This window comes from Miniopterus schreibersii (assembly GCF_964146895.1).
Source record: "Miniopterus schreibersii genome assembly, chromosome: 12".
NCBI classification, from domain to species: Eukaryota; Metazoa; Chordata; class Mammalia; order Chiroptera; family Miniopteridae; genus Miniopterus; species Miniopterus schreibersii.
In genome coordinates, this window is record NC_138112.1 from 65,196,679 (window position 1) to 65,222,025 (window position 25,347).

The 25,347-nt window shown below is 56.1% G+C and overlaps 1 protein-coding gene across 1 annotated transcript; it reads left to right on the forward strand.

Moving 5' to 3' along the window:
- Positions 1–353: 353 nt before the first annotated feature.
- P2RX3 (purinergic receptor P2X 3) lies at positions 354–23,408 on the forward strand (the record flags this gene model as incomplete). The annotated part of the gene is made up of 12 exons (XM_081155316.1): positions 354–472; positions 7,735–7,870; positions 8,288–8,359; positions 8,596–8,659; positions 9,219–9,312; positions 9,592–9,669; positions 10,125–10,266; positions 10,780–10,916; positions 21,816–21,909; positions 22,182–22,247; positions 22,785–22,862; positions 23,295–23,408. 12 exons carry the CDS (start codon positions 354–356, stop codon positions 23,406–23,408), a joined length of 1,194 nt encoding a protein of 397 aa, XP_081011442.1.
- Between the last annotated feature and the right edge of the window lie 1,939 nt (positions 23,409–25,347).

Below are 25,347 nucleotides of genomic sequence, written 5' to 3' on the forward strand. Positions count from 1 at the left end.
AGTGCAGATAAAGCATGAGTCCCAGAGGGCCCTCGCCAGCTGGATCCCAGGCAATCAGGAGCCTGGGATTGGAGACCCCACCCCTGCAGTGACATCACAGGGGAGTAGGGTGGAGACGAACAAAAAGGGGTCCCCCGCCCTGGTCTTGGACTCTTGGCAGCCCAGAGTGTCAAGAGCAAAGGGAGCCTGGGCACTAGGCTAGGGTTGCCCGACTTAAAGGAACAAGCTCCCCATTCTACAAGCCTCTCTAAGCTGCCCACTCCAGGCCCCCTTGAGCCCCATCTCCCTGTCTGGGGACCTCTGCCTTGTGAGCCACCACTGGGTCCCTCTGAGCAGCCCGTGACACTTTCAGCATGAATTGCGTGTCAGATTTCTTCACCTACGAGACCACCAAGTCTGTGGTTGTGAAGAGCTGGACCATCGGGATCATCAACCGGGCAGTTCAGCTTCTCATCATCTCCTACTTTGTGGGGTGAGTCTGCGGCCCTTCAGGTCCCAGGAGGGGAGGGCTGCCCCGTCCTGGCCCCCCTCTCCCCTCCGTGTTGCTGTCCAGCTTCCTAAGCTTCTCCTCTCTTGGGGAAACGGTCTTTCCGGTGGAGCCGTGTCCCAAGGACTGGCCCCTGCCGCCCTCATCAAGGATCTGGTCCTGAGATGAGTTACACCCCCCCAGTAAATCCCCCAGAGTTGGAGAGTGATCTCTAGGCGCACACTCCAAGGGGAGTCCTTGCCCGGGCACTACCCTACGCCAGGAGAGGACCCAGGGGACCGCCTCCCCTCTCCCTTCTCTCATCCCCACCCTCAACCAGAAAACAGGCCCCCCAAGCACACATCTGCCCATTGACCTTGATCAACTCTTCGGGGTCTCAAGAAGACAAGGGGGACAGAAGGGGATAGAAGTCACTGAAACAAGGGAGATGGTGACAGGCTGGTTGCAGGATGGGAAGGAGGGCAGGTGGGGGAGGGAAGGAGAGAACTGTACCGGCTTTAGAATGAGGGATCACCTCCTGGGGTGGGGGGGAGAGAACGTGGAAAGGGGGGAAACCCTTGCTCCTGGAGGGTCAGACAAAGCAGGGGTATCTTTCCCTTGGAGGGGAGCAATACGGACACCAATAACACTCAAGGAAGAGTTGTTGAGGAGCAAAGTGGCTGTTCTGCGCATGGTGTGGTGTCCCTCACCACGAAGTGAGAAATACACCCCTTGTCAGAAGCTGTCAATTCCCTACTTCTACCTGACTTTGTACCATGTAACCCACCCAGGGAGATACTTCAGAGCCAGAGAGGTCTGAACACCCCTCTCGGCCCCCACCTCTTTAAGGCACCCCCAACTAACACCTACACGGACAGACACACAGACACACAGAGACATACACAGACACAGACATACACACACACAGAGACATGCATACTCACATACACAGACATACACACACATAGACACACCCACACACATATGCGCACACACACATGCACAAAAGGCCACAGAACACACAACAACTGGGGAAGACACACAGGTCCTGTCTTTCTCATGGTCCTTCACACACACTGGCGGGCACCAGGAAACACAGGCGGAAACCTCGAGGGTTTTCTTTCCTGGTGTGCGGGTGTCTAGTTCACGCTGTTCTTTGAGACAATGGGTCTGAGTGTGAGAGACAGAAGGCCACTGACGGCCGTCGTGAGTTCATTCAAGCAAGTCGAAGGAGACATCCTGCGCGGCGCGGCTGGAGCTGCACATGAGGGGCCTCCCTGCCCAGGGTCGCTGCAGCGGGAGGAGGGTGTGCATGGGCCGGCCTGGATTAAGGGATTTGGGCTCCGCGTGCCTGGTGAGAGCCAGGCGCTCCGGTCACACGGATGTTGTGGAGAAGGCTGCACATCCAGTGCTGCCCGGGGGACACCAGAGACGGGGCTCAAGCTTTGGGGTAGGATTGAAGGGCCTTGGCGTAACCTTCCAAGTTTGAGGTTTGGTGAGATGTTTGCAAATGTTCCACGTCCGCATCTCCGGAGCCTGGCTCAGAGCTGGTTCTTAAAGGTCCGCGTTCGCGGGCACGTGTGACGCTGTGATTGTTTACTCGTAGCCACGAGACAGTATGTTGGTCCAGGTGGGTGCCAGAAGCTGCCTCAGCACATTCCCAGCCTGGCCGGGCTCTGCTGGCTCCAGGCAGGAGATGGATGGAGGGAGGGTCCAGACAGCCGGCTCCTGGACCAGCCTGCTCGAACCCACTGCCCTTGTCTGTCCCGCATCACCATCCAGTCTGATGCGCCGACCCTCGGTGCTGGAGCCTGGCCTGTGGAGCCAGCGTGAGATGGCGTCCTGGTACCCAACCCCATCCATCTCCCGGCCTGACAGCTCCCCCCAGAGCAGCTCCTTCCGTTTGCATCAGTGCGCTGGGCGCCCCCCCAGCCCCCGGCCTGCGCCCCAGCTCTGTGCACCTGAGCCGTGAGGGCGCCATTAGGTCTTCGTGGGTCCATTAATTTAGCAAAACGTGACTGAGCGCCTCTTCGTGCCAGGCTTGTGCACCGAGGCAAGAACGGTGGGCAAAGCAGACGGGGGCCTCCCTCCCATGGAGCGTGCGTGCAAGACATGGGCATTAATCAAATAATCTCTGCAAACAAATGTAAAATTCCAGCTGGGGGTCAGGGTTTGGAGAAGAGGCACTCGGTGCGAGGAAGGCAGCAAGCACACAGATAGTCAACCTGGTCGGGGAACTGAGGAAGGTTTTCTGCAGATGTGTTCAAGCCAAGGTCTGAAGGACAAGTAGGAGCAACCCAGGGAAGGGAGAGAGTTCAAGTCAGAGAAGCCCAGCTCTGCAAAGGGAAAGGGCCTGGCCGATGGGGCGGAGAAAAGAAGGTCTCCATGGCTGGAGCAGAGGGAGCAAGGGGCACTGGTATAAGATGGGGCGGGGTCCCGGGTAGACGCCAGACCTCAGATCTTTCCTTGTTATAGAAGAGGAATGGATGGGAAACTGCTGAAACGTTTTAGCATACGTGTGTGTGTGTGTGTGTGTGTGTGTGTGTGTGTGTGTGAGTGATTGAGGGCGACTGATGGGGAGCGAGAGAGATTGAGAGAGACACACAGACAGGATGAGATACGTGCTGGGAAGACGGCTCTGGCGGCTGATCCGCCAAGGGATTGGAATAGGTGGAGTGGACGCAGCAAAATGTGTTAACAGGTGGGCAATGGAGAGCGACAACTGTGGCTTGGGCTCAACAGAACGTGAAAGGATTTGTAAAGCTGTGGCGTTAATACTTAACTAACACTACTGGTTGAATCTCTCCCGTGGTGTGCCTGGGGGTAGACCAGATGCACAGCCTTACCTAGGCCGGGGGTGACAGGAGCCTGCTGCTCCTCTTGTGTGCTCACAGCAACACACCGCCTAGCCGTCCCCACACGTGCTCTCGCCCCGCCTCCAGCCTCGGCTGCCTGTCTGTGGTTGGCACCACTTCAGCGCCAGCTTCTTCACCCACCCAGGTGCACAGAGGGGCCGGGACTTACCTGCTGTCTCTCCCATTGTCTTTCCTGGGCCCGGATGGTAATCCAGTCTCCTCTATGGGGCGGGACTTCCTAAGAGCCAATCTCTTTTCTGGATCCTGTGGGGACCTGAGGAGGAAATAGAAGGACATCCCTGGGGCCTGAGTCCCCAGAAACACTGACAGGTGCAAGGCCTGAGTTTGGTTTCCCCAAATTCATGGTGTGGGCGGTCCCAGCCCTTTGATGCTCCAGCCATTGGAAGGACCTGCGGTGGCTGATGGTGCCTCTCACGGGTCACAGCCCTGCTCTCCACGCCCTCCGCCCCCTGCGAGGCCCGAGCCACACACTCACCATTTGCACAGCCACCCTCTCTGGTTCATAATATTCAGCCTCCTGTCTAATCTTATGTACAAGCACAACACATAGAGCTGTTAAAATGGGGAGCCACTCCAGTTTAAAGAAAAGGATTTCCATATTCTTGGCCCCCACCCCACCCTCTCAGCCCAAGGTAGCAGCCTGAGGCACCTGGTCGGCACACCAGCTGACCGTATGCTGGGGAATCCTGCTGGAACCCACCCTGGGCTTAGAGAGAGGAGTGGCTTTTGTTCTGTCTCCCCTCACTGCAGCCCCGTGATGGGGAGGCCGTGGGACAGGGACCTGGTTAGAAGCCTCGTCTGACACCAGCAAGGAGTGGGGCCCGGACAGGTCGCCTCATGTCTCTAAATCTCAGTCGCTGTATCTGGAAAACGGGTCCAGGAATGCCTCTCCCAGGGAGTTATGGAGAGGGGAGGTAACCTATGTTGGTTCCTTGCCCAAGCTGGGTGACTCAGTAATAGATGGTAACTGTTATTATTGCAAAGACTCCCCATCACGCCTCCCCATCTCCCTCTGCCCAGCTCACACCCTCCTGAGAGACCCCGGCCCCCCCACACACTGGCACACACAGCTCACCCTCCTCACACCCACCCCCTGGCCTCCCCCGACTCCCTGGGGGTGGACAGGAGGGTGCTGGGACGCCACTCCGGCCTCCTCCCTGCACACCCCACCTGCCAAGGATGCCACCGCCTTCTGCTCTATAAATAATAAACCAGGAACACGAGAAAAAATAAGTCAGAGCAGCAGAATCAAAGCCAAGAATTAAAGGCTCTGTCCTGCCCCATCGCCTCAGCCCTGGCCCCCAGGGACGGACTCAGGCCTCCGTTCTGGAAATGAAGCAACCCTTATTTCTAGCTGCCCTGATGACATCCTGGGCCCCACAGGGCCACTAGAATTCTTCCGCTTGTTATTTAACGCATAGAGAAAAGTCTGATGTGGCCTCGCCTCCCCACTGGGCACAAGAGGGAGCCCTGAAGGAGGTGGAGGGGGAGAGACATCGGTTAATTGCTCCCCAGAGCCCTCGAGCCCTGGGTCCTTCCTCCTGAGACGCTCCTGAGCTAGGAGATGCTTCCCCTGGGGACAGGCAGGGACCAGCAAGACAATGACCAGGGTCCAGTTCAGGGGGCCAGCGTGGCTGGGCCCTGACCTGGGACACAGCTGGCGACCCTGTGGAGAGGCTGTTGTGAGCAGCCTGTCCTGGTCGGAACCCACGTGCCAGCTTGCAGAACCCAGACACCACTCTGTGCCTCGGTTTCCTTCTTGCTGGCGTGATGGTGGTAACAAAGCTGTGTCTTTGGGCTGCAGTAAGGATTTGGTGAGTCCTTCACACACACAGCACTTAGCGTGCCGTGTTGATTGTGTGATATTAATAACGTGAACCCTGCTTCCCATCAGCAAATGTTCCCGTACTTTAAAGACGGGGGTGGGGGCTCAGGAAACCATTTCATTAGATCAACGCTCAGGGATGTCTCCACGCCGTGGCCAGGCAGGCACACTGGGGTTCCCGAGGGTGTGTTGTGGCTGTGACGTCCCCTCGGGTGACGGGACAGCAGTGACAGCAGCTGTCCCAGCTGGGAGTGGAGAGCTGGGCTGAGACCTCCCTCACTCCGCCCCGCGGGGCCCAGGCCAGGAGCGAGGAAAGCTCGTTTGGTAGCTTTCTGGAACAGGGTGCCCCCTCCCTTCCGCTGGGGCACACGCCGGCAGGTGGGATTTCGGCGTGAGCCACGCTCCCTCGCCGGACCTTGATGAACACCCCCTTTCCTTCCAGAAGGAAAAGAAGAAACTGCTGAGGAAGCAGAGCTCACAGCTCCTTGGACTTGCACAGAGGCGTGGCGTTCGTAAGAGCATTTCGCAAGCTGCGAATAGCTCTCAACTGGCATTAATCAGGATGCGGCCTGCTGTAAGGCCGCAACAATAAAAAGGTGACAGGCGGGGAGCCATCTGCCAGCGCTGGCTGGGAACTCACCCTTCCTCCCCCAAGGGAGGCGGAGAGAGAGAGGCAGGATTCAGGCCCATGAGGGGGGCCTGGTGTGGGGCAACCCTGAACCCTCTCCCCAAGAACTGAACAGGTAGCCGCTTGCAAATGTCATCCTGTGTTCAAATAAGCTTGATGGGCAGGTGCCATCCCACAAGCGACTGACCCCGAGCATAGCCCCAGAGCTGCTCTCCACCCCCCCCACCCTGGCATCTTCCAACATTGAGGGACCCCAGAGGTCATCCAGTCCAACCTCCCCCGGAAGATGGGCATCAAGCTTCTTTTTTTTTTTTTTTAATCCTCAAACCAGGATATTTTTTCCATTGCTTTTCAGAGAGAGTGGGGGGGGGGGGGAGAGAGAGAGAGAGAGAGAGAGAGAGAGAGAAACATTGATGTGGGGGAGACACACATCGATTGGCTGCCTCCTGTTCCCACACTGACCGGGGTGAGGGATCGAGCCTGCAACCGAGATACATGTCCTTGGCTAGAATCAAACCCTGGACCCTTCAGTCCGAGGGCTGACGCTCTAACCACTGGGCAAACCAACTAGGGCAAGCTTCTCCTTGAGGCTTCCCAGCCTGTGGCGCTCACCACCGCCCACAGCAGCCCGCGGCCCGCTCAGCCCACTCTCGGGGTGAGAAAGCTCTTGGGCTTGAAGTCCTGACCCCTCCTTATAAAGTCCTCAGGTCAGCCCACGTGTTGCCCTCAGCAGATTTCTGGCCCCCAGCTTTGTCTTCTTTGCCCTACACCACCTCCAGCATCTCCCGCATCTTCGCCTTGGACCACCCTGGCTAACATGCAGAAAATGACCCTAACCTAGCATTCCCCAAAGCACGCTCCTGGGTTCCACGAGACGCCACCAGTGTTTCTCCAGAACTGAGACTTCGCAGCATTTCCAAGCATATCAGATGAGGTTTTCTCATCTGTACAATGGACACAGGAACAGCTTCGGCCTCCCACTGTGCTGTCAGGGACAAACGGGACTGCGCCTCCTGCTGGAAGCATCATAGTGAGGCCCAGTGGCTTGAGCCTTGAGGGCTGTGATGGGTGGTTTCTAATGGAAAGGTGGGCACCTCCCAGAAAGGCCGAGGGAAGAGTCGTCTGCAGGCCCTTCTTGCTGCTGGGAAGGCTGCAAGAGTCTGGGGAGACCCGCCCCTCCCTGATCCCAGAGACCCCCTAACGGCTGGAAGCAGCGGGAAGAAGCCAATACAGGTGAATGGCGCTTCCACTAGGTGGCAGCACAATCCAAGGAATAAAGTTGGCGGCGCCTCCCTCGCAGCCAGATTCCCTCCACTTGCCAGGTGCGGGCTCAGCGGCTGCCCCTCCCTCCCACGGCCTTCTCACCGCGGCTGGCACAGACGGGCACTCTGCCAGGTGCCCAGTTCCCAAGCATCTTCACTGACTTGTTTATCGAACACCTACTGTGCGCGGGCACTTAGGATACAGCCCTGAACAAAGCCTGGGGTGCACAGAGTCGAGGAGCCTCGGCCCCTTCCGTCTCTGGATTCCTGCCGGAGAGGTGGCCTCTGTCATCAGCAGGAACCATAATGCGTCCTCAACGGGTGATGTCGCCCTCAAGGGGTGAAAATCGGTTCCTGAAGAATAACAAATATCTCACTCTATGTGGAAAGCACAAGTATACATACAGTGCAAAAACTGGTGTGTATAGTATTAAAATTTCATGGAGGGGGGACAATTAGGCAAAAAGCCTAAGAACGCTTCTAGCCAGGAATTGGGGGGAAGGATGGAGACGTAGTATCTCCGCCAAGCCAGGGCTCACTGTGGAGTCCCACCCCCCCAGCACAGGCCTCCCCCACCAGGCCCCTGTGGCCCATGACCGAAGGAAAGCAACTCCTCTGGGCCTCTGTCTGATGGGCCCACCCCCTTCTCTCGCTCTCCATCCCGCTCTCCTGCCCAGGTGGGTTTTCCTGCACGAGAAGGCATACCAGGTGCGGGACACAGCCATTGAGTCCTCCGTGGTGACCAAGGTGAAGGGCTTTGGACGCTATGCCAACAGAGTCATGGATGTGTCTGATTATGTGACGCCACCCCAGGTATGGTCCCCCTATGGCAGGCGGCCGTGTAGATGCCCAGATCCTGGGCAGGTTGTTGGGGAGAGTGCTGGTGGGAATCCCCAAGCCAGAGCCTGGGCATCAGGGACAGACCCAGCGCAGCCCTTCCTGGGTGGCCGGGGTGCGGGATGGGGGCTCGGGCCCGCCCTCCTGAGTCAGCACTGGGCGTCCTTTCTTGTCCTGCCACAACCTGTCCTGTAATCGAGTACGACAGGGGGGAGCACAGGGGCCAGGTGGGTAGTTGGGAGACTCTGGTTTGGACCCCACGACCGCCCCGTTTAGCCCTGTGACCTTGGCCAGATCTCTTAACCGGAACCTCCGTTTCCTCCTACGCAGAGTGGGGGTAACAGGAGTCCCCACCTCACTGTGGGGCATCTTTCTCTCCATTCTTTTCCCAAGGGCACCTCTGTTTTTGTCATCATCACCAAGATGATCGTTACTGAAAATCAGATGCAAGGGTTCTGCCCAGAGGTGAGGGGAGGGGGGGAGAATGGGAGGTTGGGTGGAGCAGGTCAAGGAAGAAGACACTGGAGGGGGGAGGGGGCGGGGGCGGGGGGGGGGGAGCAGAGGTGCAAAGTCTGGCCTTGGAGCTGTGTCCCAGGACCGACTCCCACCCTCCCCGGCTGTGGGGTGGCGGTGGGCTCTGAGGGGCTCACCCAGCGCCAGCCCTGGGTCCTTCACCCACCCGTGGACCTGTCTCCCCACAGAGCGAGGACAAGTACCGCTGTGTGTCAGACAGCCAGTGTGGGCCCGAGCGCTTCCCAGGTGGGGGTGAGTGGCGCCCCGTCCCCACCCCTCACAACCCCAAAGTGGTAGTGGGACCCCCGGAGGGGTGCCCAGTCCAGGGATGGGGGTGACAGACAGCCATGCAATGAGGTGGTGAGTGATGTCTGGGAGGTACTGTGGGAGCCAGGAGGAGAGAGATTGGTCTCAAATGGCTTCCTAGAGGCGGTGACATTTAAGATGGGCCCTGAGGGATGGGTAGGGTTTAGCAGGATAGAGGGGCTTTAAAAGGGGGCATTCTAGGCAGAAGGAACAGAGGCAGCAAAGGCTGAGGCCGGGAAGAGCATGCTGTGACTGGGACACGTGGAGACCTGTGAGAGGAGGGCTGTCACCTCCCTGGGCTTGCCCGGGGCCGGGGATGATGGCGGAGAGCTCTGCCAAGCTAAAGTGCCACCGCTGGGCCTCCCTTGCCCTGCCTTCCTTTCTGTCCAGCTGTCGGATCCCTGCGTGTATGTTTGGGGGTGTCTCTGATGAGCAGGGGTGGGGTGGGGGAAGCACGTGGCAAAGGGCCAGCCAAGCACCCAGCAGTGTGTCCCCACCCTCGCAGGGATCCTCACCGGCCGCTGCGTGAATTACAGCTCTGAGATCCGGACCTGTGAGATCCAGGGCTGGTGCCCGGCTGAGGTGGACACGGTGGAAATGTGAGCACCTGAGCCCGCCAGGGAGAGAGAGGCCCCACCCCGGGGAGCTCTGCACCTCTGAGCCTGCAGGGGGTCTTGCGGGCACCCCAGTCGTGTCCACCAGGGGCGGGGAGTGGCCTCGGGATAGCCTCTTCCCCAGCTCATCTCACCTGCCGCCCTCCTGTCCTCTGACCCTGAGACCCACCCTCCTGGCCACATGCCCACTGGGAGCTGTCCACCAGGAAGGGCGGCCCCAGGGTGAAAGCTCCCTGGCCCCTTCCTCCTCTGTGTCCCCCGCAGGCCTATCATGAGGGAAGCCGAGAACTTCACCATATTCATCAAGAACAGCATCCGTTTCCCCCTCTTCGACTTTGAGAAGTGAGTGGTCGCTCCTCCCTGAAGCCAAGAAGCAGGGCGAGGGGCCGCGTGTTCAGGAGCAGAGGTGCCTGGTCGCAGGGTTCCCACCGCCTCCGTCTCCCTGGGGCTCCTGCTTCCCTTCTCCCGACCCGATCTCCCAGCCAGCCCTGACCCCCGAGGATCAGGTGGACTCCGGGGGCAGTTTCTCTGCCAGCTCCCCCCCCCCCCCAGCCCCAGCTTGGGAGCTGAGGGACATTAGACATGAGCACTCATGACACTGAGATAGGACAGAGGGTGACGGGAGCTACAAGAATGATGCAGGAACAGAGGAGAGGGAGGTGGTGAGCGTCCAGGAGACCAGGTCTCAGATCCCCCGCCTGGCGTGGAAGGGCCCTGGGCCCCGGAAGGCTGGAGAGAACCTGAGCAGGAGTGTCTCCCCTCAGCCCTGGGCCTCGCCTCTCTCTTTCTCCCCCCAGGGGAAACCTCCTTCCCAATCTGACCGCTGCGGACATGAAGACCTGTCGCTTCCACCCCGACAAGGCCCCCTTCTGCCCCATCTTGCGGGTGGGGGATGTGGTCAAGTTTGCGGGGCAGGATTTTGCCAAACTGGCCAGCACGGTGAGGACCTAGACACCCTTCCAGGGACTTGGGGACCCTCTAGCGGGCGGTGGGGATGCCGGGGAAGCGGAGCGGCAGGAGGCAGCGCCACCTGGTGGAAGCATCCCAGTCCTGCCACGGGCTTGGCTCCCGAACCCACCTGTCCTGAGGGGTGTTGGCTCCTCACGGTTCCCCCCCGAGCCCCGTTCGGGTCTTCACACTCCACCAGCAGACAGAGAGGCCTCCAGATGGGGCGCTGAGCACTGGATCTGTGGCCACTTTCTCCCGACTTGTCAGTAAGGGACTGGAGATACCAGGATTTAGTGGCTCGAGGGCGCTCACCCTGAGCTACAGGACTTCTTTACTAAGCAACATGTGATGACAAATCACTCTTCATTCTCCCACCTGTGTCCTGCTCCTCGAGGATGCAAAGAAATCACTTGTCTATTTGCCACGTCCCCCACTCCCCGCCCCTGGGTGAAGACAGGGACTTGGGGGGCTGTGGCAGAGCTCAAACCTGGCCCCTCTCTCCAGGGCGGAGTCCTAGGCATTAAGATCGGCTGGGTGTGCGACTTGGACAAGGCCTGGGACCAGTGCATCCCCAAGTACTCCTTCACCCGACTCGACGGTGTTTCCGAGAAGAGCAGCGTCTCCCCAGGCTACAACTTCAGGTAATGCTGGGGCACCGGGGAAAGGAGGCCAGGGCTGTTCTAAAGAGCTACACCTGAAGCAGCAATGCGTATTGGGGAGAAAAGGTCCCACGTTCCCCCATCAGGTTTCTGCTCGAAATTAGGAAGGACTTTCCAGCAGGCAGCTTCTCGGAGCCGGGCCCGGCATCCTGTGAGACCGTGGCTCCGGTCACAGGGAGGGACCACGCCAAGGGTTCATGCTGGCGGGCGGTCTGCAGTGAGGCCAGGCGGCCAAGGTCTCCGGAGGTGCCGGGTTCTGTGGTTCTGAGCCCGTTTGCCCCTCCGGCTCTGAGGCTGTAATGTGCCTCAGCCACTCCCAGGCAGCCGCATCCCTTCTGCGCCTGCATCTTCTAAGGGCTTTGGCAGAGCGAGGGCAATAGCTGCGATGGTCTTCTGAGACGGAACTTTGTATTTCTGTCCAGAACTAGGAAGTTTCACAGGAGCCACAAATAGCAATTACAGCAGTCATTGGCTCTTCAGTGCCTTTCCAAACAAGATCTCAAGCCAGTCTCTAACACCATCTCAGTGATATCCCCAATGGCCTTGAGACTCAAGGGATGGCCCCCCTCCCCCCTCCCACTTTGAAGAAAGGGAAAGAGAAGAATCTGGGATAAGCTCTTTGGAACCAGCTGAGAGCCCTTGAGCAAGCCCAGGACCTCCTCCTCCCCACATTCCCACGGAGAAAGGGCAAGGGTGTTGCTATCATCTCCAGGATCCTATCAGTCAACATCTGAAAAGCTCTAGCGCTCTGTTCTGTTTTTTCCCCTTAATTTTTGAAGATCCTGACGTTTTTGGCAGGGCCCTAAGGACACAGTGTTATACACTAAACAGGCTAATTAACTAACTAGGCAGTGATCAGGGAAAAAACCCGTGTAAGAATATGTTTCAGTTATATGTTCAAAGAACCACTACTCAAATTTCCTTTGTTGTAGTGGTATTTCCCAATATAACGACACACATGAGCCAAAAAAATCCTGTCACCTCTTTGTTTTCTTTACCTTTCTTTGTAGCTTGAGAAGGTAATTACCCACCCCATTAAGCTTTATATTTAATAGTTTAAAAAAACATGCATGTATAATCTCTGGAAAGAAGGATTTTTTAAAAGTTGAAAGTGCTTTCATAATCAACTCCAAACTCTAAAAAATCATAGGAAACAACACGTATTTTAAAGTAGTTTAAAAATACTGTTTGGCTCCCTGGCAGAAATTGGCATATTTATTCAGTCGGGTACATCACACTGAAATCAATACAAAGGATTTTGTATGACGGCTTAAAATAGAAACATATTAATAAAATCCTCATGATCTAAACTGCAAGTTTTCATCTTCATAACTTCCCTCTGGCCACTGGGAATTCTCCAATCCTCCAAATAACTTACTTGGCAGGAAAGCTTATGAAGAATGTAACTGTTAGGAAGACCCCGGCTAGCAGTGTCATACAGTTTTAGAGCAACGTCTTTCATGTAAAGAATCGGTTTGGAGTTCTTTGTCTCCAGTTTGGTGTGCTATGGCACACCCACGCACGCACATGCACACCTCGCCTGGGCACAGCAGGACATGCGGTAGACCTGGTGCTAAGTAAGCTTGTCTTTGGGGAGACAGATCAGAGGATCTCTAAGGATCCTGGGAGCATAGTTCCCCGGGGGCCTCCGGAAACCATCTGAGAGGTGTGGGCCCCACATCAGTGACCCCCTCAACCAAAGGCCCCCAGGCCAGATATGAGGGGGCAGAGCTGCTCAATTTGATTCTCGGGGTTTAAAAGACTTTGCAGAGGAATAGCGCTGGTGTGGGGAGCATCTGACGGCCTTGGCAAGCAGAGGGCTCTGCCCAGGATCCTGGAAGTCCCTCCCTTGGGTGCCCACCCACCCACCTTCACCTTGCTTTCAAGCTACTGGCTCCACATGGACACTTGAGGCTAAGCTAAGAGCCCACGTGGGGCCACCTTTCTGATCCTGGAATGAGAGGGAAAGGGCCGCAGCCAGGGTCAGTGTGGGCCACGGGCAGTTCCCATGACGGGGTACAGTGTGTGCTGCTCCTGAGAATCCCACACGCTCCCTGCTAGCAGGCAGGATACTGGGACCTAGTGCCATGTGTCTGTGTTCTTTGGTTCATTGTTTCCCACCCTACCCCGCAAGGGAGGTGCTGCAATCCCCCACTTCACAGGTGAGAAAACTGAGGCTTGCAGACTTAGATAAGCTGCCCAAGGTCACAGAGCCAGTAAGCGTGGGAGCCTGCATGCAGACAAATTTTCTCAAACGATCTTCACCCCAACCAGGAAGGCTAGGGACGTTGGCACTTGTTGGTCCTCAGAAACAGGCCTGTGTGCTTCAGACTGTTGATTAAATGGCTAGCTTCTGCTGGAGGCACAGGTCACAGCCTGGCCCTTTGTTTCCCAAACAAATGCATCTGCCTCTCCAACAGAGGCCAGGGTTTATTAACGTCCTACCTTCCTTTCGTTGCCTTTTGCTCTGGAGGGACTGGAATCCTTCAGCCAAGATTCAGCCTTGTTTTAATATGCAAACTCAGACATCCAGAGGCAGCTAGAGATTCGCATTTCCATCGCTAATTACTTCTGCAGCTCCCTTCCAACCCCACCCCCATTTTCCAGGCTCTGTGCCTGCAGAATCAGAGATTTAGAGAAGCTATAGCTGGAGAAAGCCCCTTGGAGACACCTAGAGGGAGGCGGTCATTCTACAGATGAGGAAGCGGGAACTTCAAAGGGGAAGTGAAGTGCCCAAGGTCACAGTGCATCTTAGAGTTGCCTTAGGGGTCATTTGCTCCCAACTCCTCCATCCATCTCTCTGTAACGCAGCCCTAGACTAGGGGCTGCTTCACAAGACAGCCTGTACATCATCGGATGGCTCCCAATTATCGGAAAGATGACTTGTATTGAGCCAAAATATGTCTCCCTCCAACCCCCACCCAAAGGACCTGGTGCCATTCCATCTGACTGACCTTTGTTTGTGTGATCTGAAGGTTTCCATCATCCCTACCCACCTAAAATTTGCTGGAAACGTTTTATTTTACTCCTAAGTCTGTTCTGCATGGTTAACGATGCCTGGGGCTGCTTTAACTTGTGAGTTTTTTAAAAACTTGGTATTTTTATGAAGCCTCTTTCCAAGTACCCTGAGAGTGTGCAGTTGGTGTGTTTGCCTGGGTTAGTAGTGGGCAAAGTGCAGCATTTCTATAAATAAGAACTGGCGAAAGCCACCAGTTCAATGGTAGGCAGGTGACGGGCACCCCAGTAAAGGCATCCCCGCAGGGGTCGGGTCCTGCATCGCAGGTGGGTCTCAGTTCACCAAAACAGGAGTTTGACCAGAGTGCTCCATTCCCAGAGCTGGGAGCAGGCACTGTTGTGAGTATTGTGGGAATGTGTGGGAATGTGTTTGTGAGTGGCTGTGAGTGTCCATTGTGTGAGCAGGTGAATGCGTGTGTGTGTGTGTGTGTGTGTGTGTGTGTGTGTGTGTGTGTCAGGGAATAGATGGGGGGGGGTGAGTATTCAGGCAGAAATGGTAAGAAGACAAATTAAAAATACTGTATCAGCCAGGGTCCCAGCAGGAAACAGATGGCACATGCAAATTGGGTAATTTGAGGAGAGTTTAATACAGGGAGTGTTGCTGAAGTGTGGGCAGGGTGCAGGGAGACCATGAAAGGATCCTGCAGTGCCTGGGGCCCGTAGCAGGACCCTGGTGACTGCTCAGGTCTGAAGGGGTGAGGAGAGGAAGCAGTTACTGGGACCCGGAGACAGAGACAGAGACAGGACAGGACAGGCTGTCAAAAACTGTGACCCAGTCGGACCCCATCAGCAGCCAGAATCCAGGCAGCAGGCGGAAGCAGCCCTTGCAGAGTGTGGAAGGAAGGGAGGAGCACCAATGTCCAGTACCAGCCCCCAAAACCTTCATTCCTGAAATCACAGCCCCTCGTTAACTCTTGGAGGTCTCCCACTCGTTACACCCCTGACAGAAGCAGGCGCCACTGAGGGCCCAAGAAAAATGCAGGTATTCACAGCCATGAGCAATGCCGCAGGCAATTTCTTTTGTTAAAGGATACTTTATTTCTACAAATAAGATATAAATACATCCTCAGAGTAATAACTTCAAGAAAAACAGGTAAATATAGAGTAATGACATGGAAACTCTTTTCATTTCTGGCTGCTCCCTTGCAGGAAATTAGCATCCAGGACAGTGTGGTCAGTTTCCTTCTCTGCATTTCTATTTATGCGGCCTAAAATCCCAAGACTTTGAAGACCTCTGAAAGCCTATCCCTGGACCTCTGGTTAGGAGCCCCTGGAGCCCCTAGAGCCCCTTCGTGCCTATTTTTGGCAGGATTGACAGCTCACTTCTGACCCCGTCCTGAGGCCCCAATAGGCTGAGGAAGATTTTGCGACTTGCCCAAGGTTACACAGCCCAATTAAGAGGTTCATCAAGACTCAGACCCAGGAGCCTGATCTATAGCCCCTGCTTCTAGCAAACCTTCCACCATCACATCACTTGCAGAAAAAACAAAACAAGAGGCAGCTATAGGAGATAAGCCAGCAGCGCCTGCTGGAATGATGAGAGAAGCACCCTGGGCACCTAGCCTGGTCTGACTCCCGTGACCCCGAGAGTTCCTGGGACAGCTCGGCTCCTGAAAGGCTATGCCGGGCTGGCCTTCCTCCCCTGGCGCCTGCCAGCTGCTCAGCTGCTAGGTGCTCCTCGCGCAGTGCGGGTTTGTGGTGAGCATTCCGCGTTGGAAGTGTACCCACAGCAGCTTCCCCGAAGCACCGAGATTTGGCAGCTGAGCAGCTTCCACGCGGAAAAGTGCCGATCAGCGAGATGTTAGGCCAGTCGACAGGCGGAGCGGAAGCTTTGAGCCTTCCTGCTGCAGCCGGGGCTCCTCTCCTTCCAGGAGCCCTGGCGCCTGTTAAAGCAGCCACTCCCCCCACCCCACAGGAGCGCCCCAAGGCCCTTCCCTTCCCCATCATCTGTTTTCCTCTTCGCTTCCTTTAGGTTACAGTGGGGGGCGAGGCCATTAGAACAAACCTCAATTTATACAGCCCTTCATCATTTTTATGGCTATCGAGTCCTCACAACAACCAACATTATTGAGCCAGGGACTTAATGCTCTGTGTGGATTATCTCAATGAATGGAGAGGGAGAATTTCACAGCTGGAAATCGGAAGTTCGGAGGCTTCATGTATGTGCCCAAGGCCACACAGCAAATAATGCTGGAGCTGGAACCCAAACCCTAGCGGCCTGGCTCCAGAGCCTGTGCTCACAACCACAAGTATTCTGCTAGGACGGGTGTGGTTGCCCCCATTTCACAGATGAGGAAACTGAGGCCAAAAAGATGACTCAGTGGAGTAGACAGCTAGTAATCTGACTCTCAGGCACATCTTCTAGCTCTGCTTCCATTGATCTTTCCCTGCCTCGTTAAAGATAAATTAATAGTAAACATTGAAAAAAAAAAAAGATCAACGACAAACCATTTTTGAAGTGTGTGTCTTTGAGGTTGATCGGTTCCTAGATTATGAGTAAATAAATATGGCTTGGGGCCCTTCTCTCTCGGAGGAGTCCCAGCTTGCTCAGGGATGCTGCCCAACCCCCATTCAGTGAGTCTGCCAGGAGATATTTTCCTATCAGTAGAAAATCAGCTGTAAAAGTATATTTCGTCTGGCAGAATGATTCCCCACCAGGCAAAAAGCTTGCTGAGAACACCACCTCCTTTACTGAGAAACCCAAATTCCAGGCCCAAGTTTTCCCTTGCAAGTCCAACCCGATCCCCCAAGCATGTTGCTGTTTTCCCTGCTGCTGTAACAGTTACGTGTCCCTGCTTTGGGAAGGAATTGCCACCACTCTATGGGATCGTTTCTAAACAGATGTCTGAGAGCTTCCAAGGGATTTGTACATCGTGATAAAAACTCTCCTCCATTCAGCAAACGTTTAGGGCTGCCGCCTGCTGCAAATGTCAGCTCAGCGTGGGGAAGCTCTTCTAACAGTTGGAGCTGCCCAAAGCTGAAACCGGGCCACTCGTACAGGTAGTGAGTTCCCTGTCACTGGAGGTAATCAAGCAGTGGCAGGAAACCTCTTGTGGCTATTGTGAGGAGGGCTCTGAAGAGCTCTTCCAATATAGAGATGACCAAGATCAAATCCTATGACTAAGGAAGTTTTAATCTAGCGCAAATGATAAACCTGAACCCAAATAACAAGTGTGTTCATACCAAAATATATATATATGCTCTGTTCTCTCTGATAGTTCTGGCCTGATCGCAGTCACAGCCATGTGCTTTCCTCAGCTGCTCAGGTGTCTCCACAGGCCCTGCCCTGCTCCTCTGCAGGGAAGCAGCAGGGGTGGAATTCAAGTAGCCCGAGTTCCAGTCCCAGCTGTGCTTCTCTTCAGCCTATAGTCTGACAATGTTACCTGATGATCACTAGATGATACACTGAGAGCTCTGTGCCTGGCACTTGCTCCTCCGCCTTCATATCCAGCCACTCACTGAGTCCACTCAACAGCCCTTCAGCTACTGCCATCCTCTCCCTTTCACAGAGGGGTGAAGTGATTTGCCCCAGGTCAGTAAAGGAATTCAAGTTGCAAAACCAGGATTCAAGCCCAGAACTGGGCCATTGCAAAGCCCTCAGCCACCAGTGCCTCAGCTGAGTTGTTGGGGGCCCAGCAGGAGTAAGGGCTCCACATCCATCTGTCCCTACTTTTTCCCCATTTCCCTTCCGAGGGGCTGGTTCCTCGTGGTAGGAACCAATAGCAGCTACTTTCCCACACAGCCAGCTGCCAGATCCAGATGTTTTCTGTTTGGGAGACAAACAGCCTGTCATTTACCCCTGTAGATTAGCTCCACCTGAGACACAGGGTGAAATCGGAGCAGCCAGAGTCAGGGAGAGGAACCCTGGAGGCCAGCATTGCTCAACCCAATCTGGGAGACGTCAGGATTCTCTGAAAACTCATTTATTCCTCCCGCAAGCTTTCACTGTGCTGGGCCCTTGGGCAAAGAGAGACAGTGAGAGCTGGCTAGCAGTCAAAAGTCCGAGTTATCAGCTGCAATCTGGTGTGGCAGGGACTGCAGGAGAGGCCAGATCCTCACAGAGACAGGAAAGGAAGCCAGAGGAATTTCACAGCCTCAGCTCTGGGAAACCAGTTCTCTGGAGGAACAAAGAAAACAAAATCCCAACTTGTAGTGTTTGCCAATTTCTGTGGTGTAAATACTCCACCATGGACATTTTTAAGCTGCAAGTGTAAAATCACTGCACATGGAATTGGGAAGAGACACACACGTGGCTCTGCCAGCCGGGCTGAGGCCGACCAGACGCAGCCACTTCCATAGTCTGCGCCCTCCAGGACCGGTGTGCTGTCCCTTCCCCAGAAACACCATGCCCTTCTGAGAGGGCCTATGGATCCCTCAGGTAGGAAAGCAGCCCCCACCTCTGGCTTTCTGACTTTTAACTCTCCACCCTCTACATGAAGGCTTCCTTGACCCACCAGCCTAGGTCAATGTCTTCCTTAGCTGTGCTCTGAGAAAGTTGCTCCTCTCCTTCCCAGCCCTGAAGTCCAATTTTAGCTACTCATGGGGTGGTTAGGTTAATATTTCTCCCCCTCTCATGAGAGCAGAGCTTGCCGGTGTATCAGCAGTGCCTACCATGCGGTGCCTGGCATACAGTCACTGTGCTCTAAATATTTGTTAAATCTTGAAAGAATGAGAAGTCACTGAGCAGGGCCCTGACGGGTGAATAGGAGTTTGCAAGGTGGAAGAGGGGAAGAGGGGAACAGCATGGGCAAAGACCCAGAAGTCTACATCTAGGAAGTATGTGCAGGAGATACAGTAAGGCAGGTGGTGTGGCTGGCACTTGAGGGGCATGGCAGTGAGGGCGTTCTGCAGACGAGCTAGGAGGGTGGACTGGGCCAGGTTGGCAGGGGCCTTGTAGTACAAGCCAAGGTGTGGGATGGTGGTGTCATTTTCACCAACCCCATCTCTCAACCAAGAAAAGCAAAGCTAGAGGGGTAGGAATCAGAGCATTTGGGAGAAATCGGAGCCTGGACAGGTGTAGCTCAGCCTTTCCCCTTTTCAGATGAGGAGGTTGGGGGTCCCCCTTATGACACATCATGGCTCTCCTACTTTTTCTGTTCTGCCCCCAAGCAATGACTCTGGGTGGAGAGACCCACCCTTCAAATGCATAAGGGGACCCCCAGCTAGAGAACTGAAAGAAATGAGCCAGGACCTAACAGAAATCAGGCAACGAAAAGAACCATCTCAAATGGTGGCCCAGAGTCCGGGCTGTCGAACTGGACCACCTGAGTTTGGATCCCAGCCTTGCTCACTGGATTGTTGGTTTTGTGACCCTAGACAAGTTGCTTAACCTCTCTGATCCTGATGACCCATCTGTAGCATGGGAATCACAACAGCGCTGAGTTCCTTGGGGCTGCTGTGAGTATTAATTGAGTTACTATGCGCAACGCACTTAGCACAATGCCGGGCACAGGGTAAGCACCCAGTGTTTGCGGTCTGTTATTGTTGCTAGTGCTGTTATCTCCAGGAGGCAGGGACGGTAGTGAAGGAAAATGTGATTTTTAGTTCACTCTATCTTGATCTTAGGGTAAGAAAGAAACCACGTTTTAAGCACTTACCAGATCTTGCTTTAATTACTTTATCTGGGCACTATCTTGTCTGGTCTTCCTCACTCTCACTTCTCAGTTGAGACGAAAAACTCAGGGAAGTTGAGTGACGTGAGTGGGGCCAAAAGCTAGTGAAGGCCAGCGCAGACCCGCACCCAGGCCCCCAGGACTTCCCTAGAGGGTTTACAGGGATGTAGAGTCATCGGGATTCTCTCCCTCTCTCATCTTTAATTACTCCCCAGTTTTAACTCATTCTTGGGCGCAGGCTTCCTGGCTGCAGAATCACGGGAGTTTGCAACAGGGTAAATACTGCTCGCTGCGTAACAAACAACCCCATCCTGGGGGCCAACGGAGGTTGGCAGCTTGCTCCTGGCACAGTGCACGGCGGGCCAGTGGGGGCGGGGGCTCCACGCAGTCCTCGGGAATCTGGGCCCCTGCCACCTATTGACTCCCTCGCCCCTATGGCCCTGACTTCTCCCCTGGCTCTCGCAGCTAGCCCTGGGGGGAAAAGGGGGTGAGGAAGGTCCACTGCCCTGCCTGGAGGTCACAGGCTGCCCCAGCCTTCACATTCCTTTGGCAAGAAGTATCCTGGGGACCCAGCTGGATGCAAGGGGGCTGGAAAACATGGTCAGGCGGTGAGCCAACGAGGGAAGGTGACCCAGCCTCGGTGATCCCTGAGCCCTTCTCTGCCTTAGGTTAGGTCATGTTCTGTGACACACACACCCCCACTGGCCACCCTGGAGTTCCAAAGTCAGGGCTCCTGGGTCCTTCTGTCTGCAGCCTGTCTCTCCCCTCCCTCCCTGCTGGAAGTTCCTTCTCTCCATCCCGCCAAGAAGAGAGCGGGGCCCTGCCAAGCCTGCTCCGAGGGTGGGTGGTGGGTGAGATAATGATCTTATCACGCTTACTGCCTCTTGGAAGGCAGGTGCTGGGGGAGAGCCAAGCCTGCTTCGGTTCTCCTCCCATTCCCTCCACATTGCTTCCCGAGATAAATTTAGCCAGCCCTCGCTCCGAGAGGCAGTGCCCAGGATGCCGGCTTTCTGTTCTCTGGTAGGTGTCAGAGCATTTTCCGTGGCTGCAGCCTGTGGCCAGGAGCGCAGACCTCAGGCGTGCAGTCCTGGCCTCTGCCCTGCCCCCCCTCCCCCCAGACGTCTGAGGCTCACCCTCCCACCCCTGCCTGGTGCTCATGGGCATCTGTTGCCACATCTCAGACAGGGGTGACTCTTGCCCATGCATGATCTTCCTCCAGGCCTGGATTCTCCAAAGCACAGGACGTAGAAGGGCTCTGAGGTCAGGCGCCAGGGCTGCCCAGGTCCCTAGTGGCCACTGGGCGCTCAGAGGCAGGACGGTCAGGAGTTAAAAGCAAGGACTTTGGAGCTGCCGACATGGATCAGAGTCCCAGCTCAGGCCAGTTACCTCTCACCTGTCTCACCTGTAAAATGGGTCACAGGTGTCTTCTCCCTGATATTCACTGAGATGCTCATGTTTTGGGTGCTCTGTCCATGGTGCGTGTGCAGGTGGTGATGGTCATACTCAGGCCTCAGGTCAACCTGAAGCCAGCAGGGCTTCCCGGAGCCTTCCGCCCGAGCCCAATGCTGGTTTTGCAAACTTCCTTAAGCTCTCCTGAGAGGCCTCCTTGGAGAATTGTGTTCTTGGGTCGCCTCATCTTTCTAGAAGCGACTTCCTTTCTGGGCTCCACCCTCCTCTCCTGCTGGTGCAACTTGAATTTGGACCATTTGCCTTGGCCTGGGGCACTCTCTGCCACCACCACCACCCCCAGACGCTCCTGACCATGTTCATGCGGATGGCTTAGCCCCTCTCCTCCAAGCCTTTGCTTCTTAAGATTGGGTAGCTGGTAAGTGGCGGAGCCAGGTTTTGAACCCAAGCAGGCTGAGAAGCCTGTGGAGCAGGGGGCACCTGCAGTGAGCCAGGCCCCAGGGCACCCAAGCAGATAGAACTGGAGAAGCATGGAGTCCAGCCTGGCTCAAATTTTTGAAACCATCAGGATTATTGAGGGAAATTATTTAAAAGGCAGAATCCTGGGCCCTACCCATAGGGATGCTGGTTCCATAGGTTCAGGGGGGGCCTGGGAATCTGCCTTGTTAACCAGCCCCCAAGATGTGGCCTGTGCAGGGGGTCTGCAGTCACACAGGGAGGACCCTGGCAGGTGTCCCACCGAACCATCTGTGAGGGCTGCTCAGGAACTGATAGTCGCAGGCTCCAGAGGACCCTGTAGGGTCAGGCAGGAGCCCACAGTGGGACCCACCTCTTCCTCTGGCCCCAGGTTTGCCAAGTACTACAAGCTGGAGAATGGCAGCGAATACCGCACTCTCCTGAAGGCTTTTGGCATCCGCTTCGATGTGCTGGTGTATGGGAACGTGAGTGCTCGGGCCTGGCAGCTGGGTGGGCAGGGGAGGAAGCCCAGACCCACCCTGGGCCCGAGGAAGCTCCTTGGAGGGATGGGCAGGGTCCTGCCGCTGACCAGCTCTGAGGCCCTCAGCTGGTCACACCCCCAGTCTCCGCAGCTGTGCCACGAAGGGTGGGGCCTACTGCTCCAAGGTCTCTCTAGCTGGGAGTCCAAGTTCAGCCTCTGGCCTCCCCCCTGCCCTGCTGGACTCTCTGCCCACCCGCCTCGGTCTTGTGTACACAGGCTGGCAAGTTCAACATCATCCCCACCATCATCAGCTCTGTGGCAGCCTTCACCTCCGTGGGAGTGGTGAGTTCCACCCCTCCGGGCTCAGACAGGTGGCCAGTCAGGGTAGGGACCCGGCTGGCAGGGCTGGGCGGGGGGGGACTGAGCCAGGTAAGCCAGGGTAATGACCCAGGTAAGCCCTGCTTCAGCCTGGAATGAAAAGCCCAGCCTCTTGCCTGCTGCTTCGGTCTCTACCGCCTCCCTGCTTAGTTGGCCCCTGGTAGATCACCTCCGGGTCATCCGGAGCTCCCTGCCTCCACGGCAGCCTCCTGCCTGCAAGGTTCCTGCTCTTTACTGTGAAGGTGGACGGAGACTTGCAGTGCCTCCACGAGGACAGAGCCCTGTCCCCAGGGACCTACCCTTAGTCCCTCCGCTTTTCCCACAAGTCCTCCCCCAGCATTTTGCTCTGGGGTCACCCCAGGAGCTGAGGAGGCATGTGGAGAAGGCATTCCACAAAGCCCCTGGGCATTTTTCTAAGAGGAAGCCTCAGTCAGGCGTGTGTCCCTGACCCTGAGCTGCTGTGTGCCCCAGGCCAGTCCTGCCTCTCCTCTCCTCCTCTAGGGGACTGTCCTCTGCGACATCATCCTGCTCAACTTCCTCAAGGGGGCCGACCAGTACAAAGCCAAGAAGTTTGAGGAGGTGAGTGGGGCCCAGGAGAGGCAGCAGGGACAGGGCAGGGAGGGCCACTGGGCCCCAGGGACTCTCAGTGGCTCACCTTCCAGGGGCTTCTGAAGGGAAGTCCACTGGGCCTCCGTACATATTGGGGGTCCAGACAAGAGTGAGTCTGGCCAAGAGTGGGCTCTGTGAGTTTGGCCATGGGGCTCTGTGGGTGGCCGCTGTCACCATCCCCAACCACTGATCGTCCCCTTTCTATTCTGGGTGGGATAAATCCTACTATGGGCTGGCTCTGGTTTCTGTCTGCCCTTGAGATACATGGGTGGAGTTTTGGGATCACACAGACTAGCTGTAGCCCCCCCCCCAAAGACCAGGCCGTGTGCCCCTACTGCTGAGTCTATCTACTGGGGTCCTGCCCATAGTCAGAGCAGGGTCATGCCAGCCTTCTGCCTGCAGGTGAACGAGACGACGCTTAAGGTCACAGCCTCTGCCAACCCAATGTACCCCAGCGACCACACCACAGAGGAGAAGCAGTCCACAGATTCGGGGGCCTACTCCATCGGCCACTAGGGCCCCCGCCCAGGGCCCCACGCTCACCACTGGGCCTCCCAACAGGGCACACACACACCCCCCAGAGCAAGGGGGGATGGGAGAGGGGAAGGGCTCCCATTTCTGCTGCTCACCCCATGAGGCCACAGCCAGAAGGTGCCTGGGCTTCCCAGTGCCCCCTGTTGAGACCTTAATCTCACCTTCACCCCTTGCCTCACCCCTGTCTGCCTCCCAGGACCCCCCAGGGCAGCAGCATGTGAGTCTTCCCCTCTCCAGAGAGTAGAGATAATAATAGTAATAATGAGTGTCCCCCAAGTACCTCGCTTCCCACCACTATCTCACTTAATCCTTAGAATAATTCTAGGAGGTAGATATTAGGTTTCCCGTTTTGATGATAAACTGTAGCTCAGAGAGACTGAGTCGTTTGCCCAAAACCACACAGCCAGGCAGTGAGAGAGCTGGGATTTGAACCCAGGTCTCCATCATCCACACCCCACATTTCAGCCCCCTCCACCCTGACCGTGATCAGGTTCAGCTTAATAAAGACTATGCCCCACACTGGCCCTAGGAACTCAGGCCCCACTCTAGGGGAGACCAATGAGACGGTGGCAGGGGGTCTCTTTCTCTGACTCGGGTCAGAAGGAAACAGGAGGTGTGACTGTCAGTGAATTTTCCTTACCTCACTCCACAGCTCTGTCCCCAAGGGCAGGGGCCATCCTTGTTCTCTCTCCGGGACCCCGCACATGCCCACATCTGGGCCACCTCATCGCAGGAACAGGATTTGGCCACCCAGGGTGGGGTGTGACCTCCAGACCTGAGGCCCTGTTCCAGGAGGCCAGCTGTCCTCCTTGAAAATCCTGCTGAAAAGGCCCCAGTGAGCTTTGGTGCCCTCCGAGCAGCTGCTCAGCCAGGCCTGTCCCCACAGGGTCCTGATAAGGCGGCCAGTCTTCCAATGTTGGAAACTAAAGGGTCTTAGAAACCATCTCGTCTGACTCTCCTATTTACAGATGAGTGAGCTGAGGCCAGAACCAGAAAATGACTGTCTCGTAGTTTGTGCCTTGGCGCTCAGGGAGGAGGCAAGGACGGGAAGCCCGCGGGGCTGTGGAGAGGGCACCAGGTCCACCCAGCCTCCATTCCCCCTGCCCTTGGGCAGAGCTCGAGGGCAGGTCTCGGTTTTATGAAGCCTGGAGCATATACAACTTGGGGCATCTTTTAAAAAATAATGTAAAATTAGGTATTAGAAGGAGCTCGTGCAAGGGAGCAGCCTGAAGTATGTTCCACCAGCTTCCAGGCAAATCCGCCTCTGGAGGAACTGGAGAGTGGGCAGGACCATGAGGTCCGAGCAGAAAGGAGCTGAACTGTAGGTGGAGGGCTGGCCCCTCCCCAGTGGTGCGGGGAAGTGAGGGGGCTCTGGGAGCGGTTTAGGAGGATAGGGCTGTGGGCACTTTCAAAGAATCCACCCCAGTGACACCCCCACCCCAGGGGGCGAAGGGGTAAGATTCCCCCACACGGGGCCCCTCCCCCCACTCTGCCTCATTCCCAGTCCCATCCTAAGGATGGTGGGATGACACCTCCCCAGGGGCAGCCTTGGGAATCAGCAGTGTCTGGAGATCTGGCCAACAGACCTCAGTGAAGGCAGCACTGTGCTCTCCATCCCAGAGACCCACAGGCACCTCCCACCCCCGTGCACCCAGCTCTCAGGAGGCTTGGCTGAGGCTGGGGTCACAGGGATGTCCTCTGAGGCGGAGGCCCAGGCAGCTGTGTCCCGGAGGAACCCTCTCCTCCAACCCTTCCCTTTCCTCCAGGCTGAGGTGGTCCTGGGCCTGCCAGCCGCTGTGTGAACTCATGAGTGTGAGCCTGGCGTTGTCTTCCCCACAGCTGAAGGAAGTGACCTCTTCTGTGTGCTGGATTTAGGGCTATATCAGCAGTAACAACAATAGCGAACTCGCTATTGTTGCCA